Source organism: Typopeltis vanoorti, chromosome 23, assembly GCF_054136105.1.
Source record: "Typopeltis vanoorti isolate ZY-2024b chromosome 23, IOZ_Tvanoo_1.0, whole genome shotgun sequence".
Lineage (NCBI taxonomy): Eukaryota > Metazoa > Arthropoda > Arachnida > Uropygi > Thelyphonidae > Typopeltis > Typopeltis vanoorti.
Genome location: NC_143571.1, coordinates 74,585,801 through 74,609,697, shown reverse-complemented (window position 1 = coordinate 74,609,697; position 23,897 = coordinate 74,585,801). Strand labels below are relative to the sequence as shown.

The window sequence follows — 23,897 nt, the reverse complement described above, 5'->3', positions numbered from 1 at the left end:
AGCAATGGCAGTAAACACAGCTATTTGGGGCACTAAATACAAGGGCAGCCCAAAAATGATCTGAATTTATAACTGTGCTTCAAAAAAAAGTTCAGAAAAAAACGTTTCCTTTAAAGCGATTCTCCGAATCTTGTACCCGAGTAGGACTCTTGAGACTCTGTCAATCCGTAAAAAGAAGATAGTTAAGCTACACGCGCTTGTAATTATTAGCCTAAAGTCGACACTCCGAGGAAAACTATTTTCCTCGGAGTGTCGCACCAAGCTTCCTGCCGTGCTCAAATCCAAAGGAAAATAAGAAGAGACATACGAGTAACTTTCGTACAATCTCGCGTTGTAAAAACAATTTATGAATATGTGGATTTTTATGGTGTGCATATTACTGTTTTTGAGGGGGGGTGCTCTGTTTGATAATCTGTACCACTACAATATCTTTCTTTTTTTTTTCAAATCTGATTTCATCCGGATGTTAATAAACAGGATTTTTCTCCCTGTTCAGTTACAGTTTTTTCATCCAGCATACAGACAATCGGCCAAGAAAACACACCCAATTTACAGACAAAAAAATACTATTAGTGGTAGGCAGTGTTGTATGCGTGGTGCCTTGTGCGTAGATGAGATATTAAGTAGGGAAAACGGTGATTTGGATGTAGTGGTGTAGAATGTCCTCCCACAATGAGTCCTCGGACACCTTGAAGATGTCACGTTCTAATAATAATAATAACTCCGCCATTGCCGGTCCCAAGCTAGACTGAGAAAGGAGGAGGGTTGTACTTGTGGATAGCAACCACAATATGTAAAAAACATATTGCTACAGAAACCTCAGCCATTGTTGGAAAACTGACCAAGAGGGAGACGTACTGGGGAAATGAAGCAAGCCAGTGAAAACTCCATGCAGGAAGCTGACAGGCGGAACCCCCACCCAAAAAAAAAACCTTTTCAGCCCAAAACGTTTAACCAAAATTGGATGCTGTAACATTAGGACTTTGTACGAAAGTGGAAAAGCTAATTTACTAACCAGAGAAATGGACAGATACAAAATAGAAATACTAGGTCCAAATGAGACAAGATGGAACGGTAGCGGAGAAATCCAACTAAAAACAAACAGGATGAACTACTGTTGAAATGCTACACGCCTGTTTGATGACATACGGGAATAGGAGGAATTTCCAGAAGACTGGAATAGAGAACTCCTGGTGAAACTACCAAAAAAAAGATAGATATAACCCTTTATAAAAATTGGAGAGGGATTTCACTTCTAAATGTTGTAAGTAAAGTATTTACTATAATATTGTTAGAAAGAATGAAACAAGAAATTGAAACTAAAATGAGGAAAGAACAGGCTGGGTTCAGGTCAAACAGCTTGTATTGACCAGATAATAACATTAAGAATAATTGTTGAACAATCAATAGTGTGGCAGAGTAGCCTATATTGGGATTCAATGACTTTGAACGTGCATTTGATAGCATAGACAGAAAGACTATATGGATATTAATGAAGAACTATGGATTCCCCAGAAAATCATAAATATAACAAAGAAAACTGAAGAAAAATACAAAATCCAAATAATAAATAATGGAAAACTAGCCGAAACATTTACAACAAACACAAGAGTAAAACAAGGATGTATACTCTCCCTCCCTGACAATCTTTCTGATTGTTATTGATTGGGTGATGAGGAAAACATCTCAAGAAAGAATTGGCATAAAATGGGGATGGTCACATAAAATCAACGACCTGGATTTTGTATATGATATATGCCTTTTGGTACAAAAACACCAACACTTTCAAAAGAAAATAGATAATTTAAATCAGGAAGCAAATAAATGTAGATTTGAAAATAAATCAGAACAAGACTAAAGTAATGAAGATAAACCCCAAAGAAGAATTAGTCTTTGAAATACTAGGGAAAACACTGGAACAGGTAGATAACTTTGTCTACCTGGGATCAGTGATGCGCACACAAGGAGGAACTACACAGGATATACAAAATAGAATCCAGGTAGCATAGATTGTATTCAATATGATGAAGAAAATTTAGGGATCCAAAGAAATAAAATTAAAAACCAAAATCAGGCTCTTTAACACTAATGTTAAACCAGTTTTACTATACGGAGCGGAGACATGGTCACTAACAAAGGAAAGCATAAATAAAATACAGGTCTCCATAAACAAATGCTTGAGGAAGATACTAGGAATATACTGGCCATACAAAATAAAAAACATAGAATTTTGGAAGAGAACAGGTCAAACCAGCATCAGAAATGAAATCACTAAAAGAAAATGGAATTGGATCGGTCACACAATCAGAAATCAAAATAAATAAATAGCAAAAATTGCACTAGAATGGAATCTCAAGGGCAAGAGGAAAAGAGGTAGACCCAAGGTAACATGGAGAAGAGAGATAACTAGAGACAGAGGCAAGACGGCTCGGACGTTCCTGTAAAGAGATCAAAAAAGAACCAATGAATAGTCAGATGGAATCAATGGTTAAGGCCCTATTCTGCGCAGGGAGCGAAGAGGATAGGTAAATTAAGGTAATAATAATAATAATAATAATAATAATAATAAATCGAAATTTTTACCGTTCATTTTACAGAATTTAGGATAATGATTAAGACAGCCTCGGTAGCCCAGTCGGTTGCCAAGTTTTGCCTCCTGGTATCTCAGGTTTTTTATCTAGGAAATATACAAAACAACAACGGCACACGTGGAATGTGCGATTCCTCCCCTGGATGCAGAAGAATGATAAGCCTACCACACTGATTACCGGTAACTCAACTCTTCTCCTCGGAGAAAGGGCTAATCATCAATACCAGAAAACTGGGTGGTAGACAATTTTATTTACCCGGCGTAATACCACTACTCTTCTCATTGGAAGCCTGAAGTGATCTTAAAAATAAAGTACCATCTTTTGTCTGTTAAGCAGAGAAACCGGTGTATCTAGCCATTGCTCCAAGTAAGGCTATAAATATATATAGATAAGTTCACGAGTTTTTTGCTGGTGAGATTCACATCAAAAAATAAATAAAAGAATTAAAATACAATTTTTTTTCTTCGATTATCAATAACAAAATATTCCCGTTTAACTTTTCCAACCTGACTGCTGCTATGTCATTCAATAACTCTTATCATTTTCATTTTTTATAATTAATGTATACAAAATGTTTGTCTCCTAATCAGGCGTGTACTTTGCATATTGGCGTAGTTTTGACATTACTAATTCGATAGGTGTGCGTTCCTGTGGTGCTAAGGTAAATTATTACGATAGTTAAAAATGCTTTTTTCTTTTCATTGAACCGCAATTACAATTTTAATTATAAGTAATTACGCCAAATTACAGCTCATCATTTCAGGCAAGTATACGATTTGGTTTGGACGATATGCTAAGACAAGAGAGGAAAGGTTATCTTAAAAGAAAAATAAATGCTAAAACTCTTTTATTTTTTATTTATGCAATTTAACACATCGGCTATTGTGTAATAAAAGTTTTGAAGTCTTAGAAATCTCTTACCTCGAGCATCGTAAGAAATTTGAAGTGGCCTGAGTGTAATTTATTTTATCAAAACTTTGTAAACTGTTAATATGTATAATTCAAAACAGCTTCACATTTTGTAGACATTATTTTTTAACAAATAAGGAATCGCCACAATCACAAAAGTATCGAAAATTCTTCGCTAAATACAGCACGCATTTGTCGTTTGCAAAATAAATCTGCAAGTTGCTACTAGAGGGACGGAGTAAACATTATTTTGATTTCAATAATAATTTTCAAAAAATATCGAATTCATCTAAAGACACCGCTCACGTGTGAAAAATAACTCACTGTAATTTTTAGAAATATATTAATTATTTCTGTATTAATTAATGCGGAAAAATTATCCTATAGTTTAATGGCTTACTTTATTTTAAACAAAAATATTAGCTTGTTTTTATATCATGTCATGTCATGTCTATAAATGCTCATGATTACAATATAAGGAGTTATGTGGAGTTTTGATGGTCGAATGAGGGACATGAGATTCGGATTCAATCAGCGTAATTGTAAAAGAAAATTATGCTTTGAAATTAGTAAATCTCTATTCGTTAGATAAGCCCTAATTTAAGTAGCGGTAAAGTTCAAAGTTATAAATGTGAAGTATATTCATTATGATATTTGAAGTGATCGATAAACTTAAGTGTGTCTAAAAGTTTAAGGTTTTCATCAATATTAAATTTAAGGCTATGGGATGAGAAATGTTTACATAACCTTCAGCTATTGAAAACTGTCGGCAACACTAAAGTAAGTGATGATCATTTCATTAATTGATAACTATTATAGCTAACCTTAGGCTCATAATTTATCCAGTGTCAAGTAGAAAAGTGAAGAGATGCATTATAAGTAGGATGACCACATTCTGAAATCTCACATCGCACCAAAGGCCTTGAATTAAAGTACCAATATGAGGTCAATTTGCACCTAAAATGGTTATAGACCGAAGTCCTTTCCATTAAATCAATTTGAAAATACAGTTCGACACTTTCGATAACTCAGAAGTGTGCCTTATTAAACAGAATTTTACTATTTCGCCTTGTGCTGTATTTTTTTGCTTAGCATGTGAAATGAAAAACAGAATTACTGAAATAATATAATGTTTGCAAATGGCAGCCAAACTGGAAAGCCACTGTGAGACCATCTCGTGACTGACTATTTTCTTTATGTCTCAAATAGGTCTATAGTTATGCTGTGATACTGGAAATGGTGTTGAAATATTCATGAGAAACTTTGTAGGTACTTTTATTTCTATACAACGTTTTTAAATACGTTGTACAGAAATAAAAGTACCTATGAAGGAAAATATTTGCTTTTCATGGTCTCATTTGAAACTTTTTCTTAAAAGATTCAAATGAGGCTTAAAAGTATTCTAAGAACCCTGAAGTCTTCGATAAATGTCAACTTCGAGGAAATTTGGAAATGACACGCTCAGGAAGTGAATAGCATTATGCTCAATAGAGTGAAACTCGTTTACCTAAGAATATAACGATCGATTAATTAAATATATTAAAAAAATACATTTGTAAATATATCTGAAATAAGTAGTAACGGAATATATCTAAATACATATTTTTCTTCTTATTATTATGATGACTTTATTCACACAATTGATACACAGCCAAAATAAGATATCATTCAAACAAGAATTTGACTTGTGATACAAAACAATTCAATTCTATCCAAGAATTTAAGAACAGTCTGTCAGGTAGCGTCGTAAAATCTGGACTGTTCGAAGAAGTGCCGTTTTTTGTAAATCAGATGAGTCCAACTTGTTAATGTTTAAATCTTGTAAATAGTTAGATAGCGTCTTTAAAATTGCACCAAGTGCACGGATAACAAGTGGGATAACTTTAGTGTGTTTAAGCCACAGTCTATAGCCAACTTCGATTGCCAGATCTCGATATTCAGTCTTTTTTTTCATTTCTTTGCTGTCCATGTTGTTATCAATAGGTATTGCAATGTCAATAATTCAAATCGATATTCAATAATTGTGATATCAGGTCTATTGTGTTTCAAATGCCGATCAGTTTGTATTCTAAATCCCAGAGAATTTTTGCTGTTTCGTTTTCCTGTGCTGTCTCTGTTTTATGCTGCCACCAGTTATTAGTTTGGCCATTTGATCATGGCGGTAGTTATAATCAGTTTGGACTATCTTGCCGCAGGCACTGTTCAGATGTTCTGCAGTGTCATCTTTTTGATCGCATAATCTGCATTTTCTGTTATTACTGATGTTCTCATTTTTTTACTTTGATTGCATTAGTTTGTAACGGATGTTCTTGAGTGACAAGAATAAATCCTTCTGGTTCTTTTATTAATATATCCCTATTGCAGCCATTGCCATGTCTTGTTCAGATCAATTTTTTCCTCAATGTTTCGAAGAAATTGGCCATGCAATAGTTTATTTTACTAAGCCACATATCGGTTATTTTGCTGTTCTTTTTTGTAATCGTATTCATTTCCTATTCTTTTAGAAGGCTTTCTTGTGAAATGGTTTGAAGAGCTTAATGTTATTGTCGATGTAATTTTCAAACTAATTTCTTCTTCTTCTTCTTCTTCTTCTTCTTCTTCTTCTTCTTCTTCTTCTTCTTCTTCCATTGGCTGTCTCACTTGTAGCAGACCCCGTCCATCCATTCTTCTTGGTACATACAGCCGGTCAACATCACTTCATGAATGTAATGAATGATGCTTGTATAGCCTCATTCATTATTCAAAGAGTTCATTATTCAAATCATATTCAATTCATTAAGTTTTGTTCTCAGAATATTTCTGACTCTTTTGGTGTATTCCACTAACACCAGTTGTTTCTAACTTTCGAGTGGAGAATATCACTGGCTTCTATTACATTTTATATATACTATTTTATACGTTTCTCCTGATCAAAATTAAAATTGCTAGTCTCATTAATTTTCCCTCTGTTAATGGATAAATTTGCACATTTATTCAAATCAACTTCCATTTTGATCTCCTGACTAAAAATGCGAACAGTGTTTAGTAACAAGTCTATTTGATGTGCCGATTTTCCATAACTTCAAGTTATCCATATACAGCAAATGGGAAATTTTAATGTTATATTTATGAATTTTGTATCCAAGTTTTGTTTTCTCCAAAATTCATAGAACACAGTATCAAAGAAATGTTGAAGAGTAATGGTGACAAGGAATTGCTTTGAAAAATTTCCCTAATCGTTTATTATTGACTATTAAGGTTGTTTTCCTTGATTTCATTACAGTAGCCAGAAACAAACATACGTTTATGCTGATTCCAAATATTTCTAGCGATTTTAGGATCCAAGAGTGTGGGAGAGAATCGCATGCTTTCTTTGTCTATCCATGAAATGTTTAAGTTTGTATTTCATCTTTTTGAATTTTCAAGGATCATTTTATCAATAAGGATCTGATCCTTTGTTCCTCTAGATTTTTTAAAACTGCCTTTTTGTTCAATCAGATAAATCTGATTATCTGATAAGTAGTGGTATATGGAATTTAATATGATCTCAGTGAACTGCCTGAGTAGTTGGTAGGCATGTTATTGGAGGAGAGTTAATTGGGTCCGCACTTATCCTTATCTTTCATAAATGAACACCCAATTATCATTCATTCTTCCACTTAGCCTGACTGCAACAAATATTAAATTGTTCTGTTATTCGATCATGTAGGATGGTTAGATACTTCAGCCAAAATCGATGTAGTTCGTCTTTTTCTGGGTGCTTTAATTTTTTAATTTTCTTGCTCGTGCACTGACCATTTCTTTAGCAATAATCGCATTTTGTATTTTTTTTTGTTTCATTTCTGACTCTATTTCCTTAATCGTTGTTATGTTCCATAAGATTGTCCCAGACTGACATCCAAAATTCTAATGTTTTTTTTTTTTTTCCATAGCAAGTGATTGTCTGCATTTTTATTTTGCTGGAAAGATTGAAAGAGTGACGTGTTAGTTCAGTCGAAATTGTATATTTTCTACATATTATCTGATTCTTTCTTTCTTCATATCTTTTAAGTTTCTGTGCATTCGCAATAATTGTTTGCTTTAGTTCTTCAGTAACTTCAGCAATCCTTTTGTTGACCAAATTACCAAATTATATGTATATGTGAGTAGGACCAATATTTAAATGAAAAAGACTTAGAGGAAGACTAAAGGAAACAAATATATAGAAAAAAGATATAGAAAAGGCTAGGCCTTTGTCGTTCAAACACTCATAAAACACAAAGAACCCATAACAGAACACACATCATTCTGGTTAAACGAAGGTACCATTAACACAACTAAAGCAATCATCATCATAACAACCATGTACTCGATATGGACATACAGATGTGACAAAATTTGCGGAAGGGAAACAGGACCAGACATACTCAGGAAAATAAACAACATATTAAAAGACACAATCACAGGTACCATAAACAGAAACAAAATAACCAAACACCAATGGCGGCAAATGGGTCTCATCTCAGAAGAAGAACAACTGCAGATCATAGAAACAAAAGACCGACCATCAATACAAAACTTAAAACAAAACCATACAAAACTTCTTGTAGAACGCGAAGAAATAAAATAAATATACATAAGCAAAAGAAACACATATAATATACTTTCTCATTAAGCATAACTACCTGTATATTAATTGCCTTATACTATAATTGGTTGTAGCTTTGCGTATAATAATGGTCAATTATGGAGGTTGTAGTTTAGTTTTATGTTTCAAAAATGTCAATGACAATCTATATAATGGAAGAGCTTGATCACATTTTAATGATGTATGATATGTAAAGTAATTATGTGTATTTGTTTAAATATGATATATGTAAATAAAACTTAAAGGTCTACGATAAGTTCATAATGTATGAACCAAACCTTTACATTTTAAAAACAAGCATTACACAAGTTTATTAGAGAAGTGTTTCCTAACACGACAAAAAAAAATATAGCACAAACCCAAGAAGGAAGACGTAATATACTACCAACAAATAGTTAAATGTAACTACATATAGAAACAAATAGGATTTATGAAATAGTAATCAAAGTGTTAATATATGAGTGCTTAAGATAAAATGACAACAATAATTCAGATAGAATGATAGAATGTATGACACACTAAATTACAAAAAAAAATCAAATGCTCAGATGAAGCATAAGGAATATAGGAAACAGAATGCACTGAGCAGATTATCATGCAAAAAAGAAAAAAAAACAGATAATATACACAATGTGAAACCATAAAGAAATATCAAAGAAAAATGCCAATTAGAATGAGAATACTATTGTACAGCATGTCTATAATTGTAAATAGATGTAAAATAGGATGTATGAAATAGTAATTTAAATGTTAATATAAGTGCTTAAGATAGAATAATATCAATGTACGACACATAAAAAAAATGCTCAGATGAAGTATAAGGACTTTAGGAAACGCAAGGCACTGAGCAGATTATCATGTAAAAAAAAAGATTGTATGAACACACAGATAATAGACACAATGTGAAAAAGAAACTATAAAGAAATGTCAAAGAAAAAATGCCAATTAAAAGGAGCATGCTATGTACAAAATGCATATAATTGTAAATAGATGTATATATATTTATTCCTATTCAGATTGTATATAGATGCTTTGCTGTTAATAAATATATGTAGGTAAGTGGAGGTGGCGCTTGCGTTCTCTGCCTTTGGTCGCTTAAAGTCAGACTAAAGTTCAAGTCTAGTCGCAAATTGGAAGAACTTCTTCTAAACCTTTCTTCGACCGATTTCCGAATAAGTCGATTTCTGGCACGGGAAAGCGGGTTTTTCCTTCCGGAAACTCGGGTTTTTTTTTTTTATCTCGTAAACTCAAGAAAATCGACCGTAGTACCCACATAATTTCAGACAGTAACATATCTTGTTAGGGTTAGGTACGAAGAGATGCCAGCACTTGTTTGCCCACTCTTCATCGGTGGCTGCTATAATTAATGATAGACATGGGCCAGCTATCTCTGATTGGCTACTGATGGAGAGTGAACTGCCCACTCAGTCTCCAAAAGCTTAGATAGGGTATAAAGGCCTCGCCTTCTCCCTATAAGGGAATAAAAGGCATTAGGGATTTATTATATATTATTTAATATATACACTCCCTCTTAAGACTTGGTTAGAGATTAATTGGACACAAAATGTTGGCGGGTAAAAATGTAGACACTCATTTAGTACAGCACGATATCCTGTATACCCCGTGATGGTTCATATCAGGAATGATAATGATAACGATTATAATAAATGCTGTAGAATGGTAGGAATAGCAACTCTCTGAATGACACTAGATTCTTAATATAATAATTAGCTAAGCCATAAACCACAAAGGCTTTTATCAAAGCAACAACAAATAAATTATTATTATTATTATTACATCAACTCTCCTGGAGACGACTCATCAAGGGAGAGAAAGACAGAGAGAGAGAGAGATTTATACCATTAACAATTTAAAATGTATAAGAAATATATATTATATTACATTACAGTGCGTATAAATATACGTGTATTACAATCCACAGACTTAAAGAAAATCTCTCCTGCCTGCAGCATATTTATCATATTAGAACTTAAACTCATTCACACACACACTTAGCATTCACAACATATTCAACAATGCATTTCACTCACCCACCACACTCCACGTTAAAAACTAATACTTCTCTCCCTCTTATTCACTTCCTTGCACAATTTCCAGGGATGGCCTCTTGTTCTCACCTCTTCCTTATTTTCCACAATGTGAAAAGTCGCTCTTGTATCCATCCGTTAAATACCTCTCAAGATCTTAAACGTCTCAATCATATCACTCTTTCGCCTTCTATCAGCCAAACTTTGCGGATTACGTGACTGCAGTCTATCCTTATAGCATTCCACGGTCCAGAAATCATTTTTGTCAACTGCTTCTGAATGAAGATACTCTCCAAAGTATCTTCATCCGCTTTAAACCCCGGTGACCAGATTTGGGCACAATGTGACCTAATGAGGGCATTATACAGTGGAATCACTACCATTTTATCTCTGCTGAATTATGTTGGTCTTAATATTGTAGCAATCTTCTGAGTAATCTTTATTATCTTTGCAAAATGCCTCTTAAATTTCAAATTTCAATCCACCATTACTCCAAGATCCCGTACTTCCTCCAGTACACTTCCACATAAAGAGTAAGCAGTATCACATCTGCAGATCCCAAATTCAAAGCTTACAATTAGCAACGCTAAATTCATATACCCACATTTCCAGCTTACAGATCCTCCTGAAGAGCCACTACATCAACATTACTCTCAATAACTTTTGCCAGCTTCACGTCATCCGCAAACAATTGAATATCTTCTTGAGTTTCAATGTCAATATCATTGATATAAACGTTGAAAAGTAGTGGTCCCAGCACAGAGTCGCCCTGTGGAACACCATTGCTAACTGTCCTATTCCCCGATATTGCCCTTCCATACACAACCCTTTGATGTCTATCAGACAGCCAACCGCCATTCCACTCCACCCACTTCATCCAAACCCATGCGATATAGCTTAAATATCAATTTATCATGTGGTAAACCCTATCATATGTCTTTGCAAAATCTAAAAGAATTACATTGCATGTATTTCCCTCATCAACCACTCTTGTTACTTTATCACAAAAGATAACAAGATTACTAAAAGAAGACCGCCCCTTAACAAATCCGTGCTAACCTTCACAGATAATATTATTTTCATCTGCCCAGTCTTCGGATACGAGCTCTAACCAATTTTTTTGAAACCTTAACAACCACAGAAGTATAAACTGGTCTGTAATTTCATGCCTCCATTCTCCCACCACTCTTATGCAAAACAAAATCATTTCAAATTATTATTTTGTATTTTCCTAATCACAATAACAAATAAAATATTTCTTTGCTTTCAATTTTTTTTCCTCATCAACTGTTAAAATTTAAACATCATGTTAAGAAACTGATTTGACTTAAAGAAGTTTTCGAGATTTCTTGTCTAAATAAATCATATTGACAGTATTTAACTGTATTGTCACAATGTTTTGACGAGAATTTATAACTTAAGCCATCAAATATTTCATAATGCTTACATAAGTTTTTAAAACATCCACATGAAGATTAAAAATAGAATCATGTAAGCAATAAGCCCTATAAAGATATTATATTGTTTATATATAATATCTCATATTGGCATGACCCATAAATAACAGAATCAATACAGACAGTACGTGGCGCCATCTATTACCTATATTAAAACACTTTATCCCAGTTAATGGCATTTTTCTTTCTCTTGAATATTGATGTTAATTTCAATATTACGAAAACATTAATCAGTCGACTGAAAATAATGCAAAATAAATAATTAAATATGAATAATTGAAATTACCAGAAATATATATATATATATATATATATTTTTTTTTTTTTTTTTTTTGAATGATCAATTTTAGGACCGTAAGGTTAGGCTGACCATATTTCCTTGAGACAAAAACGGGAAATTGGGATGGCAAAAACGGGACGAGGGGGGAGGGTTATGTAATATTCTGTATTCATGAAAAAGTAAGACGATAAAAAAAGTTTTATTACATAAACACATCATTTTTGCCAAGTCTTTTGCAACCACAAAAATTGGTGTTCATGTTATCTGCACACAAGACAACAATTTTGTTTTGTAAGGCAAATATGTCAATTACTTCCTTCAACATAGCACACTGTATGTTGGCTCTTTCACCAGGTAAGGAAATAAAGTCTATAATTTTGTCTTGAACACCACAATTTGGCAAAAAGTACCGCACAACGATTGGAAAAAGTTTGATAACTTTTTTGTTTGATGCATCTAACCAAGGGACCAAGTGTAATGCGTTTTTGTTTTATTCAAATCTCTTTTACTTCGTCCAATATGTATGGTGATAAAACGTTGGTAATTCTTGCTTCTGATTTGGTACGTGCTGAAAAAAATTTTGGTTCATAAATTTTATTTATCAAGGTTGACAAACAAGGAGCCTATGTAGTCAGTAGAAGTGGCGATTGCACTCTACGACGTTTGACCGAACGAAGGAAGTCTTATAAGTCTGAGTCCAGCGCCGAGTGCAGGAACATTTTCTAAGCCTTTTTTCGACCGGTTCCCGAGTTAGTCGATCTCTGGCAAGCAGGGTTTTTTCCCTTCCCGGAAACTTGGCTTTTTCGTTCTGTAAACTCAAGAAAATCAGCCGTCGAACCCACATTATTTTCAGATATTAAAAATATTGTATTAAGGTTAGGGACCACGAGATGGTGACACTTATAAGCCGTCTTCTTCACTGTGTGTTAATTAGTGATAGCCTTGGGCCAGCTATCTCTGATTGGCTACCAGTGCAGATTGAACTGCCCACTCAGTTTCCAAAAGTTAGATAGGGCTTAAACGGCCTCACCTACCCCTGTACGGAAACAAAAAGCGTTAGCTGTTTATATATAACAAGCAGTCATTTGCGAGAAAATTTTGTCGGTGACGCACAGTATGATAAGCAACAAGAGCTTCAATTTTGTCGCTTCAGTATCACCATGTCTCACCATAAACGAGTTGATGTTTTTAACTGAAGTCAGAGTCTTTTCAGCATCCTTATGTTTCTGGCTACGTAGATGTTGGTTGATGTCGCTTCTGCCTCCATGAGCAATGAATAATGGATATTACGACGTTGGCATACCACTTTTGTTCCATCACCACACAGCTTGTCCATTTTAATGAACTTGAATGCTTTCTGGAGATCATAATTAAAACTGCAGTTTCGTCTCTTTAAACATTGCAAGGATAGACTTAAAGCTTTAAAAAATAAAATTTTTAAAAATATGAAATTTAAACCACTGGCATTGAATTACAAAGCCCCAGGTTAGCATACAGGCAAAACAAAAACTAACGCTGCGTCTGAGATGCGCAAGTGTTGCCAACGTGTATTTTTTTTCTTCTCTCTCTCTCTCTCTCTCTCCCTGAATAAATCACTGCAGACATCGATATTTAGTATCGAACAATGCATGGTTATACAAATTACTGGTATCCATGATATTGATATACGATTATAGGTTAGGAATGATAATTTTTGATTGCCCAATAATAAAGTATATTAATAGTTTTTATTAAAAACGGGACAACATTGACATTTTTTCAAAACGACGGGACAGCCGGGCAATATGAAAAAAAACGGTACGTATGGTCAGCCTTCGTAAGGTGCATTTGCACAAGGATATAGATAGCTATATTAACGGATTATGATATTTCAAATAGTTCCAAATAAAATAAAATATTAAATTCATTTATGGAAATACTGAAATCTTTGCGAATAACATCTTCGGTTTTCATCATTGTGTTCAAATGAGCTCCAAACTCGATGTCATTAAACCCCGGTATTGCATCAAAGCAACAGAACAACAAATTTCTCTGATATCATCCTCAAATACACGTAATCATACATAATACAATACATAATGTGAACCTTGTGATTAATTTATTTGTATGTATGTATGTACTGTATTTATTTATAAATGCATTCATATAATGTACTGTTGTTGGTACTGTATTACAAAATTCTTATTATATTATTAATTTGTTTTTAGCAATGATTTTAATTTATGTTCGATTTTATATTACATTATATATAATAAACCTTTGATTTTAACTTCGCTCACTAGGGAGCGTGGTCTTCTTTTTCTTAACCCTATTTTAGAACGGTGTTTATGAGTAAGATCTAAATGTGCGCTGTACATAAGTTGTGAAATGTGCATTCCTGTTAAAATTTATAATTCGAGTGAATTCTTTGATTGTATCAGGTATGCTATCCATCTAAAATCTTCTAATGAAGAGACAGAACAGGCGCCTATTTAACCGCAAAATTTGAATCACATTACTATCCATTTAAGCATTTAGATAATCATTGGAAAGACAATAAATGGAACGTTTTAGATTAACGGAGTTTCCTGATCGGGTACTTCTTAATATACTGTCTTTCTTGCCACTTCGAGATCGTTTAAATGTTGCAAACGTAAATCCAAGATTTAGACAGTTAGCCTGTAAAAAGGAACTTGTAAAGAAAACAATTTTTTATAATTACGAAAAATTATCGTTGCAAGAATTTAAGTTGTATTTTTCCGATGAAGAAAGGTGTTCGAATATAACGGTATTAAATCTTAATAACTGCACTTGGGTAAACACTTTTACGCTAAAAAAGTGTATTTCTAAATGCAAAAATCTCGAAGTTTTGCATATTCTTAACAGTGAGATTGAAATCCTAGGCCTCGCAGACATTATTAATCATTTGGATTACGTGACTAATATTTCATGGACTGTTCAATGTGCTGATGAAACTAATTACCGCTTAGTGTTAGACCTCTTCCAAAACTGTCCTGCAGACACTTTCCAAACCATACGAAGCCTGTATCTCGAAGTTAACAGTGATACACTGACTTTGACAGCGCTTCATTATTTGTTATCGAAATGCAACCAATTACAAAATTTACACCTTTATTTGATGCACGATATTTATGACTCAAAATTGGTATTTACTGATGACTTTTTCTCTAGTCAATATCCTTATAGTCTGCCAGTTTTCGAGAGTTTTATGTTAACTTTAGAAACAATTCCTTCCGTAAACGTGTTGTCTATGTCTGGTGAACATGCACAGTGTCCAAGATGCACCGCTTGGAAGGGATTATTGTATAAACTTATGCGGATTGTATTGATGACAAAGAATAAAAATATAAAATTCAAGAAACTTTGCTGGTTTGTAAATGATATTGAAATAAATGCTAAAAATTGTGTTCTGAAAAGTTTAGCCGATGTCACACAACTCTCTCTTTATAATAATAATCTTGGAATAAATGCAAAAACTGTGGTCTTTGAGAGTATATCGTCATCTTCTGTTGAATACTTGGAGCTAGTAGGATTCCAACTCACTGCTCAAGACTTAGAGTATATATCTAGAATCGGAGGTGCAAACCTGAGTCAATTTCGTGTATCTGATGGTGTTTGGGATTCCAAACTAACGAGTGATGAATTATCAGTGTTATTTGATAAGTGTAGTAATATTACCGAACTGAACTTGCTTGGAAGTCATTTTAGCGAAGGGAATAAGCCTGGCATTGCCATTAGTTCTTTGAAATATTTGAAAAAACTGGCCTTACCTTCTTGTGCATTTAACAAATTTAGAGAAGTAGGAAGTAGTGGTTCGACACACAACTTAGTCAAAAGGCAACGAATGGGAAGTTACTTTGATTCGGCGTTTTTTGTAATTGCCCACAATTGTCCTCGTATTGAAGAATGCGATTTCCGAGGTTGCAGAAAATATGGATGTTTGTTGACTGAGGTATGTACTGATGAAGATTTGAGTTTTCTTTCAAGGTTTCAACATTTGAAGTCCCTGACTCTCGTTGATTTACCCCACATAGTGCATGGGACATTTTTAAATGAAATAGCCTTGAAATGCAAATTGATGGAAAGTTTGCGTCTAATATCACTTGGAAGTAGGGAATACTTTTTTAATTACATGCGGTCTTTGATAAGAGTATTACCTCATTTTATGTCTTTATCTGATTTGGTAATAAAACAACAGTTATTGGACATTGAATCAGAAGACTTTTGGAACGTTATTTCTAGTGTCCCGAACTTACGTCGAATTTGCATAACATCCTTGGAAATATTGCCAGGCTCGGAAGAAAGTCTTTCATCAAATTCTCCTTGCATTGCTTATAAATTGAAACGTCTGAACAAATTAAAATTATTTCATCTACATCAGTGTATTTCATCTACATCTTCACCCTCGGAGCTTAGTCAGATGGCAGAGAATTTAGAAATTTTAAATGAAGACAAGCCAGATAATGAAAAAATTCAGATTGATATATTTCGAAATGATTTTGATTCTACCAACTGCTATGGAAAAAGACACCAATTGGCACGTAAACATAATTTTAGTGAACTTTGCTTTTTCACATGCAAGATAGCTAACTGTGTTTGTGATTAGCCTTTTAAAGTTTTTAAGCCAGTGCAACTAATGTCGATGTAATTGAATTTTAATTGATATAATTATTTTGTATTGTAGCAATTCAATAAATTAGTATGTTTTTGTTATAATAGGTACAGTTTCCGAATTGGCAAATATGTCTTTTAATAAGTGTGTGTTTTTAAAATTTAGCTTTAGTAGTGATTGAAATATCAACTTGTAATAACGCTGATTATATTTAAACGGCTTTATTAAAGATACAATATTAACTAAACATTATTTTTGTTACTTTGTATGCAAAAGATTAGTGTCATTAATCTGAACACTTCGTAGATTCAGATTTAAATACAGTTCACTTCAGACTTTATTTTAAAATTTTAATCCCTTATACACGAGTTTCCCAAATTCAGTCAAACTTCGAATTAATTAAATATTTTTGTATTCGGTATAGTTTTCACTGCTGAAATTTAAATTCTCGCTTCACAATTTTTTCTTCGGCGTAATTTTTTTTTTTTTTTTTTTTGTGTCCAGTTGAACATTAGAACAATGGCTGATTTACTTCAAAAATTGCAATATTTGATACTTCAAAAATTGCAACGTTTGATAAACCTTGAGATTCAGCGGTATATGTATATGTGTGTATATATATATATATATACACTCTCCCAATACAGAGTGGGTCACCATGAGAGAAGTAGACCCAATCCACCCATAATAGGAGAGGCCTTCACCCAGCAGTGAGGAAGATGCCCGGATATCATCATCATTATCATTAAATATGTCCTGCCTAGTTGACCTTGCCGTAGATATATTCCATCGCCTTGTGGGATGAAGTGCCGCAATTAAAAAACTTGAAGTGACGAAAAAGTTCGATATTTGGCCTCTGGAACAGGGTATCCAAATAACGTAGCCCTTATCCCACCCAAGTTAATTAACATACTATAGGTGTCCAACCTTTTGTGTGAGGGATCCGCATTAAGACAAGGTAAGAAAAGTAATCATTATAAAAAGTGGCGCATTTTAAAACTTATTCTTATTTTTTATACCAACATTCTCACTAAAGAAGGCTCGTAAAGCTTTTGAGTGTATTAGCTATTGCTCCGATAATCCGGCAACCTTGTTCTAGAGATCATTTGTTTCAAGCCACTTTCAATAGCAAAGTAATGGTCTCATCAGACGGCGAAAATGATCTTTTCTTACCTAAAGTACCAGTTACTACACAATAATATTGATTTTAAAATAAAAATAATAATAATTTTAACAAAAACAATGAGCTGTTATCAAATGACTATAAACAACCTTTTAAGATCAACAGTTTTTAACGAGGATCTTTAAAGAGCTTTAAATTCCTTTTCCGCCTGTGTAGCTCAATAGAAGTGGCGTTTACATTGTACAGCGCTTGACTGCACGAAGAAAGGATTTGGTGGTTCAAATGTAGTCGCCGACTAGAGGAAATTTTTCTAAGCCTTTTTTTCGGCCGTTTCCCGAGTTAGTCGATCTCTGACACGGGCTAGCGGGTTTTTTCTCCCGGAAACTCGGGTTTTTCGTCCCGGAAACTCGGGTTTTTCGTCCCGTAAACTCAAGAAAATCGACCGTAGACCCCACACTATTTTCAGACATTAAAAATATTGTGTTATAGTTAGAGACCACGAGATGGCGGCACTAGCTTGCCGCCTTCTTCACTGCGTACCGATGAATCAGTGATAGCCTTGGGCCAGCTATCTCTCTGATTGGCTACCAGTGGAGATTGAACTGCCCACTCAGTCTCCAAAAGTTAGATAGGGTAAAACGGCCCCGCCTACTCCCTATACGGGAACAACATAGACGTTAACTGGTTTTTTTTAATTCCTTTTCAGTTATTGTATACAATTATTCCATTTCAATTACAGGATGATTATAACAATACCAGATTTTTCTTCTCGAAGTTCAACTTTGGATATATCATCAAGTTCGGAATAGGTCTTACGTACAGTACCATCAATCTCCTTTGTAATTGTGACTGATGGTATGTCAACGGTAATTTTTACTAATACCTTCTCCAGGATCTAAAAGTTTAAATTATATTAATTCTCCCCATGATCCTCCTACTTTAGTTGGTATTAGCGAGTCCTTTGTTTGGAAAGAACCAGGCTTTGAATCCCGTCTATGACGTGAGGAATCTTTATTAGGTGTTTTCAATCAAATGGTGAGTTAGCCCGTCTCATACGGTGGGGATGGATTTTTTTCTCCCGGAAACTTGGGTTTTTCGTCCCTCAAAACAGGCAAACCGCCTCTGTAGATCCACTCATATCTACAGACATAGGATATTAACAGTGAGATGAAAGAGATTAGAGTTCCACCATCTTATCTTTCTACTGCACATTATGGATCTCAGATAGAGATTCCATAATAGTCATCCTCCTGGATGGAGATGACACTTCATAGGACAATACTCCACAGCATATCTTATATGTAGTCATGAATATTTGTTGTAAATAAAGGAAATAGTAACCAACTCCACTACAGAAATAAATTTCTCTAATTTTACCAATTTTCCTCTTGAAGTTGAATAGAAAGTATCCACCAAATACGAAATGTAGCCAGGCTGACTTTCAGAGGATATAAATGAAAATTATTGATCTACGTTATGGTTGAAGTGATTCAATATTATGCTAAAGCAAATAAGGTGCATGTATTGACTGTCAACTGCAAAGGTAGAGACAGAAAGATAGAAAAAACTAAATTTCTAAAAGAATTGGCTGGTTGTTTAGATTATGGCAAAGTAACTAACACTACATAGAGAGAGTGCGCTGTTTGCCCAACTGCATGCTTTACAGGCGATCCACGTGAAAAACAGTATGAAAATATGATACTCTAGAAGAAAAACCTGCCATGCTGCTTATCCCATTGATATACAAAGAACTTTTTTTCTTTTTTTTTTTTTGCTAAAGGCGTATAATTCGGAAACGAAATCATTCATAAAACACTTGCAGAAAATCAATGAAAAAAACAAAGGAAGTTGGGAGGAGTTCCATTTTACATGTGATGTGATGAGATAAGTTGAATGTAAAGCAATCAGAGTGAACATGGTTAGAACCAAAACGTTGACTCATTTATAAGCTGAAGTCGCTCGGCCCCGAAAGTATGAGAAAATGGTCACCAACTCGTAAGTCAACATGGAAATCACATATAATAACAGTCAACTGCAACTTAAACTGCATTTTGCACTTTAAAAAAAAAATTCATTTATTGAATTAATGTAACAGCAGAAATCTGTTTTATGCTGATGAAATATGATGTAAACACACACACACACACACACACACACACCAGTAGCACCCGAGATGTGAACCAAAATTCAGCTGAGCTATGCGACTCAATACAAATCCGATAACAGTCATAATAGTAGTAATAATAAATACACACAGAAGATTATCCTTTCCAGTTAACAAAAAAAAAAAAAAAAATGTTCCCACAAATTAACGAACAATTTACCAATACTCCCTAAAAATGCGTCCTGTTTGTCATAAATAACATTTTGAAAATGTGCGCACAAATATACGTACGTTTGAACTCAATATCGGTCACTGTCAGTTAATTTATTATGAAAATGAGTAGATGGGCTATTTGGAAAAGCATTACTTACATAAATCCACTATTAAAAACTGTTAACTATTAATAAATAAATACGAAAATAACTACATAATGAAGTCATGCAAGAAAAATGGCCAAAGAAGGCCATTCATTATATAATTCATTCTTTATACAATATAGCTGAAGCAATTTGTATAATAATTGAAGCAGTTTGTAATATAAACTGTCTCGATATTATTTCGTAATAACTTCACTTGAGTTCCGTCTTACCTACTATGAAATCTTTAGTCAATAAGAGAGAACTTAACCATTAATGTAAACAGAAATTTGAGATTGGTGATAAAGAATTCATCGTTTATTACTGAAAATAAACTTTCCAAAAAATAGTTCATACAGCAATGACGCATTTCTATTTTTACAGTGTCTGGAAGCACTGTAAAAATAGAAATGTGTAATCACTGAAATGGTTTTATGGTATCGACTTGTCGCTTATTCCAGGATTACTCAAACGGTGTTTTGGTGGCAATGTATGAGCTATTGTATACACTATTGTATACACTTCCCTATCCTATATGTACACCCAATACCAACATCTGCCAACTACGCTATCTACCCATCACTAACAGTACAAATGGAAAAAAGTTAAGGGACGCCATAATGTCAGGAACAAACAGCCATGGCGCATACCTTAATAAGATGAAGGACCTCCTTTCGCTAATGTAATGAGGTCCTGCACTGCTGTGGGGCCGATGTCGTTTGATATCATCCTCCAGTTCATCCTATAGATGGTCAAGAGAGTTGAAATCAGGGTTCTATGAAAGCCCGTCAAGTGTGGTGACGTTCATGTCCACAAACCACGCAGATGCAGCAGTATGACAAACTGCGTTCTTCCTGAAAGAGACAATAGTCAGTTCTGTAGAAAGCCACAAATTAGGAAGCATGCCCAGAATGTTCAGATACCATTCAGAGGTCAATGTTCGTGGTGCCATAAACAGAAGTCCAACGCCAAACAGGACCATACCATCACACCGCCACCTCCGAATTTCACGGTTGGAATTACGCAGTCTGATAAGAGACCTGAACTGGGCATCCACCACATCCACACCTGTCCATCTGCTCGGTAGACGGTGTAGCGTGATTCGTTGCTCCATAACACAACTTTCCAAGTTTCCGCGTCCCACGTTCTTTGCACCACTAAAGATGACTTTGCATAGCGGTTTTCCCATATTATCCTTCGTAGCACTCTATGGTCACATTCGGTGAGTATGATAGGTCGTTCACTGTGGACAGTGCTTACAGTTGGCTCTCTGCGCTTCCATCTCAGTATCACTAATTGTTGACTGGCCGAATTTGTCAACAGTTTTGCCGAACAGATAGGCCTGCAACATGGCATCCTATCACAATGCCTCTTTCAAACTCTGCCAGTTCCCTTCTCGCAGCCATTTCACCTGCAAAAATTATATTAAAACAACTGGTATAAGAAAGAACATATCTTAAAACCCTTTAACCCTCATGTTTCATCAAATTGTAATAATTCGTTCTTTTTCTTTTTAGGATGTATAAGAAGAATAGGTTTAATATCATTTTTCTTCTAAGTGTTTATCAGAACTTTTAAGTCCTCCTTCATATTCCTCCAATTTATATATGCTACAAACACGTGACGTTCATGGCACAATGCACTTGTCAATGGGGAGTGCCCGTTGACTTCTTTCCAAACAGTGTATTTTTTTGTAAATTATGGATTTCTTTGGCCGATTTTCCTGTACATAATAAGTATTTTCTCGTCACTAAAAAACGGCTATAAAGTTTGACACACATTCATATTAGTTTCCTTCACAGTATCTCGAAGAAAATTTTAAGTTATTTGACTTTCAAATAAATAAAATAAAATAAAATATAGACCAACTATTTCGTGTTGTTACAGTAAAGGCAGTTTTTTTTTCACACAAAAAAAATTACATGTAGCTTTGTGACAACGTTTCTGATTCCATAAAGCCAGACCACTGGGGGAGGGGGGGAAGAACTGTTGTGTTTCATTTACTCGCTTACAAGACAAACTTATTCTGAAAGTTTTTAAGCCAGTTCATCTTTGATGCAGACAAGAGACAAGAAGAATTATTCCTCCCGGAAACTTTGGATTTTTAACTTCGCTCCTTAGGAAAAATATGCTCTGGAACTCATATTATTTCTGACATGATGACCTCTCTCTCTCTCTCTCTCTCTCTCTCTCTCTCTCTCTCTCTCTCTCTCTCTCTCTCTCTCTCTCTCTCTCTCTCTCTCTCTCTCTCTCCGATGCCTTCAAAATCAGCAACCATGAACTCAGTTATCACTGATGGCTAAGAGTGAAAACGGACTTCCCACCGATTTCCAAAAGTTCTATAAAAAAAATTTATTGAATAAAATGCGCTAAATGTTCTGCGAAATCAAATGACACTTATTGATCAGTAAGAAACTAACATGTCTTTTTTTTTTATTCATATCTGTTAGTATACTTCTGCTTATACTTGCCTGTCCATAATAACAAAACCATAATAAATATCTGGAAGACTCAGTGTCATCTGTTTGTCAGAAAACAAATATCATACCGTTTCTCCTCTGGTTTATAGGAATATAAAAAAAAATTATATGCTTATAGAAATACAAAGAAATGAAAATAAGAAAGCGATCAATGAATAAAGTACTGAACTACATGGTTTCTCCCTCAAGTAAATGAATAGGTAAATATGTAAGCGAAAACATTTAAAGAATCACGTGGACAATGCCGAGGGTTGACAGCTTCTGTGAATATAATCGAAACCCAATTTAAAGCTGAGATAACAGAAGCATTGGAAACATTGGGTGTTATACGTGGAAAACTAGGAAATGTTTATCTTAGTCCTGTTGCTTGTTTATTTCTGCAGGAACCATGTTTTATTGGAGTTGCTAGTTCACCTTAAGAGTCCAATTTTGAAAGAACTTATTACTTAAAAGAAATTAAATGGATATAGATTCTATTACAAATCGCAAAAGCACCATTAAAAAGATATAGAGTACGTCAGTGCTTCCCAAACTTCTGGATATCAGGGCCCCCTTTGGAAAAATTAAAATATTTCACGGCCCCGCCCTATAATATAATATTATAATAATATATAGGCATATATTATTATAATATTTATTGTATGTATATTCAATACAAAACATACACAGCGAATATTGCAAAAATCAAATACATATATTACATTTTAGCATCTTACATACACATTTGACATGGCACATTATCTCCTATTTTTATATAGATAGATATATTGTTATTGTACATTTGCAGTACAAGCACATGAAATAAAACGATTAGTAATAAAGAAAGAATTAAAAACATAAAAGAAGTTTAATAACAATTTAATGTGATGGATGTGTTTCGATACTGCTACACCAATATCAGGTGAAATATTTGAAACTGCAATTCTTAGATTTCTGCTTTGAAATGAAACTTACATGAATCAGCAGATATTTACTAATATTCATTAAGCGCCGAAATACGCAGGAAGCAAAATTTGTGAACCCGCACCAATTAAAATGTAAAAAAAAAAAAAATAACAAAAAATAAAAAATAAATAATAAAAATTAAATACGTTTCTTTTAAGATAAAAAAAAAAATCTACTTAGTCTTCAAAGATTTTAAATTTGTTTTCATTATTTCACAGCCCCCCTCAACAAAGCCTACGGCTCCCAAGGGTCCGCGGCCAACAGTTTGGGAAGCTGGAGTACATCACCAACTTGGAGGTATTCAGTTTGTGGAGTGATTGTTTCTCCCATGGGCATGTTCTGTATATTCTCATGTCAATAGTAACAAATGGCTGATTATTTAGTCG

At 34.1% G+C, this 23,897-nt stretch overlaps 1 protein-coding gene across 1 annotated transcript; it reads left to right on the top strand.

The window, feature by feature from the left end:
* Window positions 1-14,430: 14,430 nt before the first annotated feature.
* On the top strand, window positions 14,431-16,497 carry LOC150093989 (uncharacterized). The gene has a single exon (XM_090412930.1). The coding sequence runs from the start codon at window positions 14,431-14,433 to the stop codon at window positions 16,495-16,497; it is 2,067 nt and encodes a 688-aa protein (XP_090269056.1).
* Window positions 16,498-23,897: the final 7,400 nt, after the last annotated feature.